The sequence below is a fragment of the Chroicocephalus ridibundus genome, chromosome 5 (assembly GCF_963924245.1).
Source record: "Chroicocephalus ridibundus chromosome 5, bChrRid1.1, whole genome shotgun sequence".
Lineage (NCBI taxonomy): Eukaryota > Metazoa > Chordata > Aves > Charadriiformes > Laridae > Chroicocephalus > Chroicocephalus ridibundus.
This window is the reverse complement of record NC_086288.1, coordinates 38771471-38786369: the sequence shown is the minus strand read 5'-3', so window position 1 is coordinate 38786369 and position 14899 is coordinate 38771471. Positions and strand designations below refer to the sequence as shown.

The 14899-nt window shown below is 35.7% G+C and overlaps 1 protein-coding gene across 2 annotated transcripts in view; it reads left to right on the top strand.

Moving 5' to 3' along the window:
* FSTL5 (follistatin like 5) overlaps positions 1-14564 on the top strand; it is a 317506-nt gene extending 302942 nt beyond the window's left edge. For both annotated transcript variants that reach the window (XM_063336243.1, XM_063336242.1), the window contains one exon: positions 12739-14564. In XM_063336243.1, coding sequence (XP_063192313.1) covers positions 12739-13441 — 703 coding nt within the window. In that variant the 3' untranslated portion in view covers positions 13442-14564. The remainder of the gene's footprint in view (positions 1-12738) is intronic.
* The last annotated feature ends 335 nt before the right edge of the window (positions 14565-14899 follow it).

Below are 14899 nucleotides of genomic sequence, written 5' to 3'. Positions count from 1 at the left end.
TATTGCCCACCAATATGATCATAGAGGAGGGAATCAGCTGTGCTTAATTAATACTGCAGAAATTTGGGGGGTGGTGTTTATTTCAAAGCAGTGAGGATGTAACTATAAACAGATCGATATTTTTATGTACTCTGGAAGACACAGGGTTAATCCGTGGGGTTTTTTTGGTAATTTTTTATTTCCTCCTTCATATATCAATTTTTAATAAACTGATGAAAATACTTAAAATTACATTGTCCATTGTGTCAATGTACTCATTACACATGTATTCTTAATCTAAAGTGCACCTTTTTTAATGTAAGGTGTATTACTTAAAATCCTTATGAAAACTACCCAAAATTGAGCTCTATGTGGCTTGAGATCTAAAACCGCTATTCTAAATGATACATGATACTGAAATACGAGTATTTAACTATCCAATTCATCACCTGTGTCATGAAAACGTTTAACCCTAAGCGGAGAGAGGATGCTTATCCCTTGAGAGGACAAGGAAAGGTCATCACTTTCAAGGCTCCTATCATTTCACCTGAAAAAAGCATCAGTGGGCTCCTTATAGGCAAATTTGGAAGATACGGGATTGTGCAGAAGGGAGCAGTGAAAACACTTGGAGCGTTAAAATTGAAGCCCGGAATATGCGAGACAGAAATTAGTTTTACTCATCCACTTCTGGTATTAGAAGAAAAAACAGTCAAAGGAGGTATGCCCTAGTGCGTGTTTTTCTCCCTGTATTTCAACTGCATACTGAGATAATATACCTGCTATATGTACACATACACATGGATGCATATTTATGTTACTTTTTGTATCAAATAACACACACCTCCATTAAAACTCTGCAGACCGGGAGTAAGTAAACTGCAGGTATGCGAGAGTCCTATTTCATGCAGTCTCAGCACTGCATCGGTGTGGGGTTTTTTTTCCTCTTTTATTCCTCCCTCTGTCCTGTAGGATTTAGGTGATAGAGAAGGGTCGGAAGACAGGGGAATTCTTAGGGTCTTTTGCTACAAACCTATACACAGTCATAAGAAAATGGTAGCAGAATCCATGTCAGTTTTAATCAGCATTAAATTAACTATGAAATACAGCAGCTCACGAGGTGAGTGTTTGCGCTATGGCTGTATCAACTGCCTTCAGAGAAGGCTGGACAATATACAACCTCCTTGTGTAACAGGTATGTATTTTGGTTTGAAAACAATGTCAACCCTTTCCAGGTATGGAAAGGGATATTAGAATCTGGCACCGCTGCAGTTCAGACAATAATTACCAACCTTCTGGCATTAGGAATAAGTTGCTCACTAAGCCTTTGCCCAACACTAGAAAATAGGAAGAATTTTACTTCGGTACTACTGGGATGAAGATGGGGAGTTACGCACGTGAGTGTGACATCTTGTCCTTCCATAGAACTGGGTGAGTCACTAGAGATGTCAGTTAAGTTTCTGGGTTTCGGTTCATTTACCACTACCAATACATAACACATTCTACCCATGATATTTCTACAGTACATTTTGTAATTAACTTACTGAAATCTAACTTCTTATTATGGAACAAACCCACAGAAAACAGAGCAGGCTTTAAATTGTTTACTCACGTTCAAAGCATTTTTGGCATAGATAGAAAGAAGAGTCATGTAACAAAGATATAAGAAGAGCGAGATATTTAAGAAGAAAAGGAGTTCTTGTTCATTCCTCAGAAGCAAAATATTCCCATTGTGCTATGCAATAGTCAAAGCTACTTAAGCTGAATGGACTTGATAAAGAACTTGACAGGAATTTTGTATAAAATCAACATTGCTTTTTCAAAAACGTGATGAACTATTTTTCTACAGTAACAGGGGGATTGGATCGGGTTTGAAAGTAGCTCACCACCTTAAAGGGCAATGATTCATAAGTATTTTGGACAGTGAAAGGGGGCTAACTATATAAATCCTGTTAGGGTAACATACTCTACGGTGTACATTTTTTCATAAGTGAAAGTCGTCTGTTGTATACCATATAAGGATTTATATTAAAAGATAATTTGTTTTTATACTTTATACCTGTCACAAACAATGGAATTTAAGGTGATGTAAATTTCATGAAAAATAATGTGGAGATTAGGTGTGATAGGAGAGAGTAAGACTTATGAAAACTGGTAGTGGGGATTTATAACAATAATACCCAGTAAGATTTCCAAAATTAATACCTTTTAAATTATGAGTTCAGCATTCATGCTTCATGACATAAGTTACTTCTCAATGATTTGCAAGTTCCTGTGAGGAAGTTACTCCAAAACCACTTGTTGAAAGATTTTTCATACTCTGAGACGTTTGATACTATGATGAAAGAGAGAGGAGTATAGCGTTAATCTGGCTTGCTATAGAGATTCCTTTGTTTGTCAGCTTGGCAACAAGAATTTTTAGGTTAACAGTTTTGCAGTAGTTGCGGAAATAGGATAGTGATAATTATGATAATCATTTTGGGGAAAAAAATTATACAATTCATGGGTTTACTGTTCACTGTTTTTGTGTTACATGCAGGCTTACAGTTCCATAAAACTAGGGCCCAAATGCCATATTTTAAATATATTTAAAATGCTTTAAAAATACTTACAGAAATCTGTATATGTATATTGTGAATGTATATTGTGAGAATATAGAAGTATTAATAATTTATAACATGTTGTTAACTTAGTCATAATTATCCTACTCTTAAATATGTCTGTGGTTTTTTTCATTAAAATTAGGAAAATAAGGCACTCATCCGTATAAGCTTCACTTCATTTTATTTTTTTTAAATGCATTTCACCATTAACAACTTTTAGGGTATTCTTCCTGTCTCTTTTAAGTTAGTTTGGACAAGTCATTTTTATCTACCTCAGTTCCCCTTTATCTGGGTACTGTGAAGCTCGTGAGCTTTTATGGAAAGTTAATGACTCCCTATGCTGTGTTGACCCCAGCTGGCAGCTAAGCCCCCACCTAGCAGGAGCAACGGCTACTTTGTAAGGATTTTTATTGTTGAACATGATGTTGTATGGCATGGAATATCCCTTTGGTCAGTTAGGGTCAGATGTCCCGACTGTGTCACATCCCAACCGGTTGCCCACCCTCAGCCTACTCACAGGGAGGGCAGAGTGAGAAACAGAGAAGGTCTTGATGCTGTGCAAACACTGCTCAGCAATAACTAAAACATTGCTGGGTTATCAACACTTTCGTTCACAAATCTAAAATACAGCACCATACAGCCTGGTACGAAAAATATTTCCATCCCAGCCAAACCCAGTATACTACACATAGAGAAAGTGCTGTAGAGTTGCTAAGTATTATTATTCCTATTTCTCTTAACTATTTGTCACATTGTATGGTTGAAAATCCGGGATTAAAATCTTTATTATTTATTCATATGGAGTGAGTGAAGAAAGAAAGAATCTCAGATTCCACAGGTCTAGCATATACTCCAATTGGAGTGGTACGCCCACAGGCTGCAGATTCCCACTTGCATTAACTATAAAATAAATTACTGGAAATGTGGAGATTTGCTCTCATGTCTTGCAGGCCTGAGTTGCGCAGGATCCCAATATGCATTCTGACAAACGCCTTTATATGCTGTCTGGTATTGTGCATGGTTTCACTGCGTAGAAGAGACATGAGGGTTGAGATTCTCATAAATATTAATCAAGGATTAATGAACAGTGGGAGGCTTCTGCATATCAATCTATATGAGAGGAAACTTTGTATTAAATACAACACCATCTATCCATAAATCATTTGGGAAAAGTGAAGGTACTCTCAAGTATCACTTGTTTTCTAACAGCCTAATCATTAAAACAGTACAGAGGTGACAGACACAATTTCATCGCATGATTATGAATGGCTGTATTTTTTTAATCCTTCTAGAAAACTAAATGCTTTTGAAAGGTTCTAAGATTATGGTAGTTTTGGCGGTTGCAGAACAGAATGAAACATAAAGTAGTAGTGCAGACTTCTTTATTCAGATTTAATATCTTTGCTTTACTTTGAATGGAAAAAAAAAATTAGGGTGGTGAAAGCTCAGCCTATGCACTTGCTGATTTGGTTTACTGGGACCTCCAACAAAACTCTCTTAGTAATATCAATTTTGCGAAATGTCCCTATTACACTGGGCCTATAGACACCACTGGAGGACAACGTTTTGTTGCAGCTCTGGTAAATCACGCTCTTTTATTACAAATGGCTTTTTTTGGGTCCCCCAATCTACTAACCTGTGTGATCCAAAACTGCCTTTAACCTTAGTGACTTGCAATATTGTTTTCTGACAAGTTTGGTAAGTATTTTTTTTTTACAATTGCTCTTGCCTCCTCATCAGAAAGATGAAGGTCAACCTGGCAGTGAAACCTGAGTTAATAATCTGATACTGGCATGCTGAGAAGGCTCTTAATACTGGACAGAAGGGAAGTACAGGGAGATTTACCTGGTGGTTAGATGGGGGCAATCAGGCTATTGGACATTGGGCTAAAATTTATTTGTGACTGATCATTGCTATGTGCAAGCAGGTAACTGTTCTGAAGCAGGTCTCTGTGATCTATCACTGTTCCCCCAACCTATCCACCATGATCTTCTACGTTTAGATCAATAAACCTCGAAGGAATGACCATCTTAGCTTTAGAACATCTCTCTTCCCAAGTCAAATTATAGCTGTTGTATAGTTGTAACATTACACAAGCAATTCACAAACTTCCTGAATTTGGGGACCAATGATCAATGTGTTGCCAAGGGGGATGTTTATTTTGAAGATATGTGTGTGTGTGTGTGTGTGAAAGATCAATAATTGTAAAAGTTATTAGTAACTCACATGTGAAATTCACAATTAAGTAGGACCAGAAACAGTGTAAGATAAATTTTAAAAAACCCAACTTTGTTCTATACAGTGGATGTAAAAGTGGCATCTAAATCTCAGGCCTGCTGAAAGACAGATTCCTCTACATAATAGTTTTTTGTGTGACTGTGTATGAGTTAAGGTATTGTGTAAAATCCCAATTAATTTCATGAGATTCGAAACGCTTGGCTGCTTCTTAAAATATCAGCATCAAATGACTAAGTAGTATAACATTAAAATCTACTGTAGTTCTGCAATTTTGCTTGTATGAACAAAGCCAAAAAAATGGTGTTTCATGAATTCACAGGCTAGAAGAGACCATGAGAACATCTTGTCTGACTTTCTGTATATACCATAGATTTTAAACATTTGAAATAGTCATCCAGAGATCAGATAATGAATCTGATATTTCTAAATCTACATTTACTTGGTTTTCTGCAAATCTTCCAAAAAAGAGCATAGACTTTACCTGGAGATTCCCACCAAAGAAAATTCATCACCTCTGTGGTAGTTTGTTGCAAAGGTTTACCATCTGCATTGTTAGGAAAAAATACCTATTTCTAATTTAAATTTGTCGTCTTTCAGTCTGCAGTCATTACTATAATTCCTCTGTGAAATTAAAGACAACACTACTAAACAGTATGCTCTCTCTGTTCAGGTATATATACGTTGTAAATAAATCATGTCTGAATTATATTTTTCGTAAGCTGAATATATGGACTCTCTCAGACTATTGCTTCAAATCATTGTCTCCATCCCTCAAACACTTTTCAGATTTTTCCTTGCCCCTAATTCTTTAATATTCCTTTCTAGAAGAGCAGAAATAAAACAGCATAAAGCATTCTTAACTTGGTTCTCCCCAGTGTGGAACACAGATATGAGACTGTTGCGTTATTCTTACCTCTCTCTGTATATTCCTCCAAGGACTGTGCAGGAACTTTTGGGTCTTTTTTTTTTTTTTTTTTTTTGACTTAGACTCAGATCTCATATTGACCTGCATGTCTGCTATGATCCTTAAATCTCTCATAGTCACTACTTTTCAGGATATTGTTCTATACGCGTATCCTGCATTCCACATTCACAGGTACAGTTGCTCAAATTTACACCTGGCTACGTTTAAACACATTTTGCTTAAGTGAGTGACTGAGCAATATAATGACTTCCCTGTCATTTTTTACAATCTTAGTGTCCTCGACACATATTTACATTGAAATCTCCTATGAAAATTTTGTTATCAGATTTGGTACCAAGCAGAAGCAAATCTTCCCTGTAAAATTATAATTCTGCATTGACAACTACTGTTTAGTAGCAGAGAAATTATTTTTCCTTCAGGTATCAGTTTTTATTCCAAGAAAGGTATGCTCTCCTGGTATTTAGTTACCTTCAGCAAGGTTTTCTAATAAAAAAAAAAAATTAAATTAGGTTTGTCTGACAAAGTTAATTTTTCCATAGACCCACATTGACTGCATTATGTTCACGTTTTTCTGTAGTTGATTCTCACTTTATCTATTTTATTATTTCCTTGGGATACGCATCAAGCTATTCCACTTAGCTGGGATACCCGGCTTTATCTCATGAATATTTCAACAACATTCTAGACTTTCCAAATTTTCCTGCTATTCTGCGATTTATTAAAATGTTAAGAGCTAGTCAACTCTTTCAAAATTATCAGGAACAAATTGTCTAACCTGACAAATGCATGTTCCTGTAAAAAACCTGCTTATCATCTTCCTCGATTGCTGGTGGTCTGGAAAATACTTCCTCGCCTTCAGGAAACAAAAGTATAATTTCTCATTCTTTGGGTTTGTATGCTATACCAGACATGGAATCCCTAACTTTCCTTATCGGTTTTCTTCAGTTCCCCTTTTCCCTTCTGTATCTTCCTTCCAGAGCTTCCATTACTTTTTCCATCCTTAGGCCTCTGCCTAGCAATTCTCATAGACTAAGAACCAGCCACACAAACCCCACAGGCACATGAACAAACAGACCTCTCTCTTGATTTGTTCAGCTTCTCAAAACCCCAGCCACACACAGCTCTTGCTGACACAGGCAGACAAACCAATATATCAAACACACAGCTTGCCAAATCCTTTCACGTCCAAGAAGACTGGCAGCTTTGAAAGTATTTTTTTCCCCCACTTCCTTTTCATCTGTATTGTTGGACTGTTTGGGTATTTATCCCTTTGTCCAGCTTTACTGGATTTTAATTGGGGCATTGAAAATTTACAGGCAATATGAAAAGCTGAGAAAGAATTTTTTGAACAATAATATTGATAAAATCCTATTAGTTCTAATAAATTACTTTTGGCAGCCATACTTCTGGTTCTGGCAAAGGGCAGGTCCTTCGTGAAGGTTTACCAGCTTCCCGCATGGGATCTTCTCTCCCACCCAGGTCCAAAGTTCTCTCTAATTTTAATACTCACAAATATTAGTTTTACAAAGTGCTTTCCTATATTCTTTTCCAAAAGGATATATTTTAATTGTCTGTACTTGCTCCCATCTGTCTCTTCAGGACCTCGGTTGCAATGGTTACCCGTAGCATGATCAGTTAGAAACCGTGTTGGCCCTTAAATAACTTGTATTTTTCACCCAGACTTTGCCAATGGATCATTATATAGCCTTAGGCAAGCGGTTCAGTTTCATTCCTCACTTGCTGTAACATTTGTGAAGCGCTTTGCAATCAGTAAGTAAAAACTGCTACTTAAGTTCAATGTATTATTCTGCTCACATCGCTGATCCTTTAGCGTACTCACCTCCAAGGATATTACCTTCTAGGCTAACATTACGTCTGTGTCCAAAGTAGTGGGTTTTTAAAGTCTGAACTAGAAAACATTGTAAAGCAAAAAGTCTTTAGCATGCTAACATTACGAGAAAGTAGAATTATATTTTCCTGGGCTAGAGAAACTGCTACTTAAAGAAAGGAGTGGAGGGCATATCTCACAAAGCTGTGTTTTCAAATTCAGAACTGAGCAGGACACAACGGATAGCGTGGATAGTTGTGATAATTTTAAGTCTACAAAGTTGAGAAAAATGAAGAACATGAAAATGAGCAACCACATTAAAAAAGATATGTATTAAACCGCCCTTTGCACACTTTAAAAGTAAGGTACATTGTAAATGGGTGTCCAGGTATAGATGATTATCAGAATATATATGATTAGCTCCTGCAGCAGGAGATTATAAAATCAAGTATCTTAATAGCTTCAGAGCAAGGGACAGTAGATCTCCAAAGTGCAACAAATACAGCATCAGGGTAAGGTTGTTGCAATCTTGAATCCGGTTTCTTTAGATTTCAAGTAAACTCAATTACCAAATCTGAAGTCACTATTTAAATTGCAAGAACAATCTATCCAAGATACTGTAAGCGTTTTACTAGTGGCTTTTGGACTGGGATCTAAATGTTACAAAAAGATGGATGAAGCTGCACAAGAAACTGAAATGTTTCGGAAAATTGTTGTTGAAATACTTGAGACATGGTATGTTATCAGCTGGTTTGTGTTTTAAAGTGCGTTTGCTGATTCGCTCTATAATAAGGATGTGATTAACCCTGAAGATCTGGAGTCCCTTGCTGTAGACAAATATCCTTTTTTTAAATCTAGCTGTGCTAGTGGGAAAGTTCATACCCACATTCTGCTCTGGCTCCTAAACGATTTCATTCATACCAGCCAAGTTAATCGTCAGACTGTACTTAAAGCATTTAAATGATTTGACAATAACTAAATTCATCTTAGTGGCAAGCACCGGTGAATGCTTATGCAGACCTCTTAGCTGGCAGAGTTTAGGGCACTTGTCTAGCAGAAGGTACCAAGTAATGAGAAGAGGACAGAGCAGTGGCAGCATCCTCCTCCGCGGGGAAAGCGAGCTGTTGAGTGTGAGTCCTTCCACACATTAAACTGATGCATCAATGACATTTGAGTGCCAAAATATCACATAAATTGATCATTAACACTGCTTAACCAAGTACTCATGAGTAAGGCAGATTTCTTTGAATCAAACTGATTTAAATCCTTCATTTTGATTGTGGTTTAAATCATCGAGTAAGAATTGCTGATTTAGATAACTGATGCTAATCTTGTTTTGCATTTTTATTTTAGTTCAGAAAGAAAGGGTCACTTTCATCAACTGGAATAATCTTTAAAATAAATAGATTTGCAAGAAGCTTGAGATTTCTTCTTTTTATTTCTCAGGTTGATATGTGATATATGAAAACAATCATTTAAGGGTTTGTCCAGTTTAAAATATATTTATTTAGATTCTTAAATTTGTTTCGTGGTAGAAAATGGTTAAAAATTTTTTTTTTTTTTTAAAATTACTTGTGTTTTGTCTCAAGTGGGATAGAAACTAGAGTGCACCTCAGAACATACAGCAAAATTTTAAATCTTTTTCCTAGGTTAAACAAAGGTACTATGAAATATGATGGACACATATACAATAAAATGTGTCAAATATGCTAAATTACTGATTTATTACAGAAAACAATTTTTAACTATGTTTAATACAGATTCTGAAGACAATAGGCCAAACTTTCAAAAGTATTTATATAGTTAATCATATAGATGGTGTCTGATAGGATTTTCAAAATCATATAATGGCTTTTGTGTATGTTTACGTATATCTCAAAATGTCACTTGGATATAAGTCTGTGTTTTAAGTACCTACATAAGTTAAAAACAGCTTTGTGAGAGCCTTTTCTTTCTCTTTTAAATAAGATTTCTTAATTTTTCCCATTATTTTGTATTGGTATACTGGAAGAGAATGTTTTCAAACCCCAAGTCAACTTACCAAACTCAAACAAAAAAAGTTTTCTTTGTGTTTGCTTTTGAAATTGAGATCAAAAGTAATTAAAGCAAAAAATTTCTGCACTGCGCACTTACAGTGTTATTTCATATATTTTAATGTAACAGCTGAAAATAACGTATTTAATGTATTCAGTACCTGCCATCACATTAACCTAAAATTGGATATTTTCCCTTGCCTTCACATACCTTTAACTCATTAAAATAGTGAGAATTGAGAACGGTTGGTTAGCATCATATTTATTTTTTAATTTATGCAAATGACATCACTAATTGATAGCAGATTTATCTTTTAACACAAATATTCAGAACATAAATTTTAAAAATCTTATTGAGCAGGAGCAGACCTAAGTGAAAAATCCATTTTTCTTTGAAAAAAAATATTTTTACCTATTTGCCTCAGAAGTCAAGTGATTTTAGTATATTCCTGATATTCACCAATTTGTGTTATTGTCTTCCCAGAATTGTATAGGTTAGCTCACTTTTAAACAAATTTCTCCATGCTTGGATTAACTGGTGTAATTTTTGTGCCCCGTGTTACGCTGTCCCACAATAATCACATATTCTCCCGTGTATCCAGTTTCTCCCTCTAAAAATACCCTAATGTGTCTTGCATGTACCAACCCTCTTGCCCAGCAGTATGCTTTTCTCCACATATACCTTCTCTGTGTTTTCTAACCTGCCACCTGTACCTGCTAAATAAAAGCCATAGAATGAATTCCTGCTGAGTTCACGCCGTGCTTCCCTCTGCAGGAGCATGGTTATCCTCCAGTCAGGTCAGCCACCAATCTGCACCACATGAAACGCCCCCCACCATTACAACCTCTGCTCCTCCCATGTGGCCAATGGCTTCCAAAGCAGTAACACTGGAGTAGGGCAGGGATGAAGAGAGAGCAGTGTGCGTGTAATTCCATAAACCTAATTGTATTAGAAATACAGCTAAAGATTGATTATACACAATAAACTTGACAGGGCAAGAAGTTTGGTTGAGTTTATGTCGTGTATAATATTATCTCTTAACATAACCTTCTATGTCTGTTTTACGTTTTCTGATATTTTTTTAGTGCTTGTTGTAGCAACCTAGATATTTCAGGGGTTTTTTGCATATGATGTTAATGAAACCAACAGTAATGACAATGTCTAGCCCTCAAGTCAATCCTCATCCAGAAGACAAGTCCTTTTAGGATGTACTGGGTTTATTGGTTATCGTTTTGCAGGAGTAAAGGTTAAGTAGCAAATTGTCCAGAATGCCGTGAGCGCTCTTGAACAGTTCACTCGTTGTTTTACATTGGAGGCTGTTATGTAAAAGACAATCAATAACCTAATTCCATTGTCCTTTTGTAACCACTGCTCATGTGTGTAACACTGGTTATTTAAAAATGAGGTATACCAACAATATTTGAAATGTAAGAATGTTGCTTGCTATTTAACCTCATCTATTACAGGATGATTCTGTACATAATACAGTACAAGTTTGTTTCTCATGACCAAAAGATGCTTACTACGTAATAACGCAATCAAGAATCAATGATTTTAGGTCTGCCCAAAAAGATTAAGAAAAGGATGATGTAAGATGGCCAAAACAGCTAAAAATCAAATTCTGCCTGATGATCCTAGTCTATGACAGAATGACGGACCTTGTGAAAAGTAACAGTAATTGTCAAGTTATCATCTTCACATAACTTTCGTAAAGCTTCACTCACCCTTTTTTCTAACCAAGACAATTTAATTCAGTTTATGTGTATTTATAAGTGTCTGAATAATCAAAGAAAAAAATGATCTCATAATCAACTCGACTCATAATGACGAGCAGTCTAATTCACACTGGCCCGTTTTTGAGTGGGAGTTGTCCCAAAAGAAAGCCAGAGGTCCCTTCCAGTTGAAATCACTCTATAGTTCTGTGATCCTACGATATTGAAGCAGTATGCACAGATTTTGGAAGGTGAGGCTAAAATTGAAAACGTTCTTATATCAATTCAGTAGGAGGTGTAAATATAGTTCACACTGTCTTATGTTGGAGGAACTGGCTGAACAATGTCCTGAAACCTTTCTACCTGTTACATTAGTGGTTCACTGTTGAGTAAATATATTGGGGTTGCAAAGCATCGTATGAAAATCTTGTGCTATGGTCAGCTCGATTGTTGGAACATTCTGGATGTCGTAGTGCTTCATATCAACACGATGTGATAGGTATTTTTAGATTATATATCAGCAAGCAGCTTCATTCTTAGGATCAAAGATTCAGAGGGAAATGTTATGTTAAAAAATGTGCCAAAGGAAAACAGCTGTTCGGGAAAAGTGCTGTGAATGCTGCTTATATTATAAGCAAAACTAATATACTTCCACATGACTCTGTAATATTTAGAGCGGTGGCTTTTGCGTCTCTACAGTCAAATGATTGTGCATTCAGAACTTACATGTTAACATTAAAGAATAGTCAGGTAGTTTGTATTTAAAATGTTATAAACATTCAGCTGTAGGATTTTGAAGTTCAACCATATTATTCATATTCAGTGAAAATTCCTTGATGTATGGAAAAGCATAAAGGGTCATTTAAATTGTAAGAAATACAGGGCTTGGGTAGTTCGGAGGCATAAACCTAAATCCTTTTACGATATTCATTGCTACTGAATTAAAACGAGGAAGATTCAGATAATTATCTGAATAACAATGAGCGCTGGGTTAAGTTGATGTTCCCAAGAAAGTGGAAGAGCTATATGAAATGAATTAAAATATATGGGTTGTACTATCTATTGATACTTAATCTTTTTCTCCTTCTTGGCTTTTGTAAAAGTTATAAGTGAGTAGACATGCTCAGAGTAATGTTTACCTTTTCCCCTATGTCAGAAGGAAAAAAACCCCACTTTTCCCATTAATCAGATAAATGGGTTTTAGACATTTTATTTGATGTGCTCTAAATTACAATTACAAGAACACTAAAAATTAAATATTATAAAATGCCTAGTATGTGACACATCTGAAGCGGAGATATATAGCAATACAGTGCTGGACATATTAACTCATCTGCTTTGCCATTATAAATGGCTTCCCTCATTTGTTCGTAATGCACACGGTAGCTCTGACTTTCTTTGATTTTGTGCTTTTCCTTCCAGGTTTGGATTTGTTCTTCATAAGGATGAGCCTGTGCTCCAGAAAATTGATCTAGAAACTATGTCGTACATCAAGACAATTAGTTTAAAGGATTATAATTGTATTCCTCAGTCACTGGCTTATACACATCTTGGAGGATACTTTTTTATCTGCTGTAAGCCTGATACCACCGGGGCTGTCCTACCGCAGCTTATAGTGGATAGCGTTACTGATGCTGTGATCGGATACAATGGCGACGTAACAGGCATGCCACATATCTCTCCAGATGGACACTACCTTGTCAGCATTGATGATGCTAAAGGTCTCATGAGGATCCAGTCCATAACAATGAGAGGAGAAATACAGGATGCATTTGACATTCACACTAATTTGCACATATCTGATGTAGCTTTTCAGCCATCATTCACTGAAGCTCATCAATACAATGTCTACTGTAGCTCCAGCACGCAAACTGATGTTCTCTTCGTGGAGCTCTCCTCTGGCAAGGTTAAGATGGTGAAGAGTCTGAAGGAGCCTGTCAAGGCGGGCGAATGGCCTTGGAACAGTAAGAACCGTCTTATAAAAGACAGCGGCCTTTTTGGTCAGTATCTCATGACCCCCTCCAAGGAATCTCTGTTTATCCTGGATGGACGGCTCAATAAGTTAAATTGTGAAATCACTGAAGTTGAGAGAGGCAACACAGTAATTTGGGTTGGAGAAGCATAAGGATCTGTGTTCTATATTTACTGAATTAATAGTTTTACAGTACATTGCACTTAAATTACACCATTCTTCAAATTTACACAATTTTCATTTTAAATTGTTAGACCCTTCTATACTTGTAATTTCTTTGACTTGAACACAATTTAAATCAAATTCCACATAAACGTTACTAAAACAACAGCTATTTGATAACGGTACACCTTAGTAATTATTAGCTGAGATTGTGGTGTTTGACTGAAATTACCAAGTACTGAAATTGATGATAAATATCATACATTATTTTAAAGGAAGTAGGGGGGGAGAAGCTTCAGGGAATTTAATGTGATACTTTGCATTTGTTAATGGAAAACTAAAATATGATAAAATAATATAAAATGTGATTCATATGATAAAATACGATTCGAATTTTGGGTTGGTTTGCTTCAGACACAAAATAAGAGCTGTTGTACAACCTCTGACTCCTTAAACTGAAATGTTATGTCCTGTTCTGTCCAGTCCACTGTTAAATCTTTTTGTGCCTTGAAGCGAAAGTCTCACATGAAAGGTAAAGCATAGAAATTGTATAATTTATTCCCACTGTGGCTACAGGATTGCTTGTCATTGGAAAGAAACTTTTGGTATCAAATTTCTAGTCTCAAGTTGTGGAACATACATGGAGAGAAAAAAAAGGAGAAATTATATTTGCAGTGTTTTCTGTTCACTGCAGCTGGAGGAGTTTATTTTTATGGCGAGTCTTAGTTGAGAGAGCTGCTTGCAGAAGCTTAACCTTTTTTTAGAAAAAAGTAGATGTTAGGTTTTTCAGCTATCACAGGGTTTCATCAGCAAGGAGTTTCAGTTCTACTAAAGAGAAACATTGCACTTAACCTTTCAGAGTAAACCAGGTTCTAAAAACCTGGCATCACAAAGCTTCATTTATATCATCGAGGAAACTGTTATTTAAAAGTAAACAAAATGCTTTTTAAGAAACTGAAAATGCAAAGAACTGAAATCTACAGTAGGTAATATTTTTGCTTATGCATTGTACCATTTATCCATATTTGTTAAACCAATTGGTTAACTCTCACTGAGTTTTATATTCCATGCATTGAATTGGATTAGTGCAAAAAAAAAAAAAAAACAACAAAAACTTTGTATTTTTTATAGTTTGTTTACTTAGAATTCTGATATTAGCAATGGTTAAACATATAAATGGGAAAAATAAGATTCCCAGAAGTAGAATAACAAATCAGTGGGATCAGGAAGCCAGCAGTAAACAACTATCCAGACTTAGAGCAATGACTTAAAACTTTGGGAGTATTTTTATTTTTATTATGTTTTTGCTAAAGAATGCTTATAAGCTCTTAAACTGACCTCCATTTACTGAAGGCAATCAGAAAAAAATATCTTTTTTTAAACAAAATTTTACTGCAATTTAGATTGTGTAAAATTGCTTAGAAATCTGGAATTTTCTAGCATTGTAAT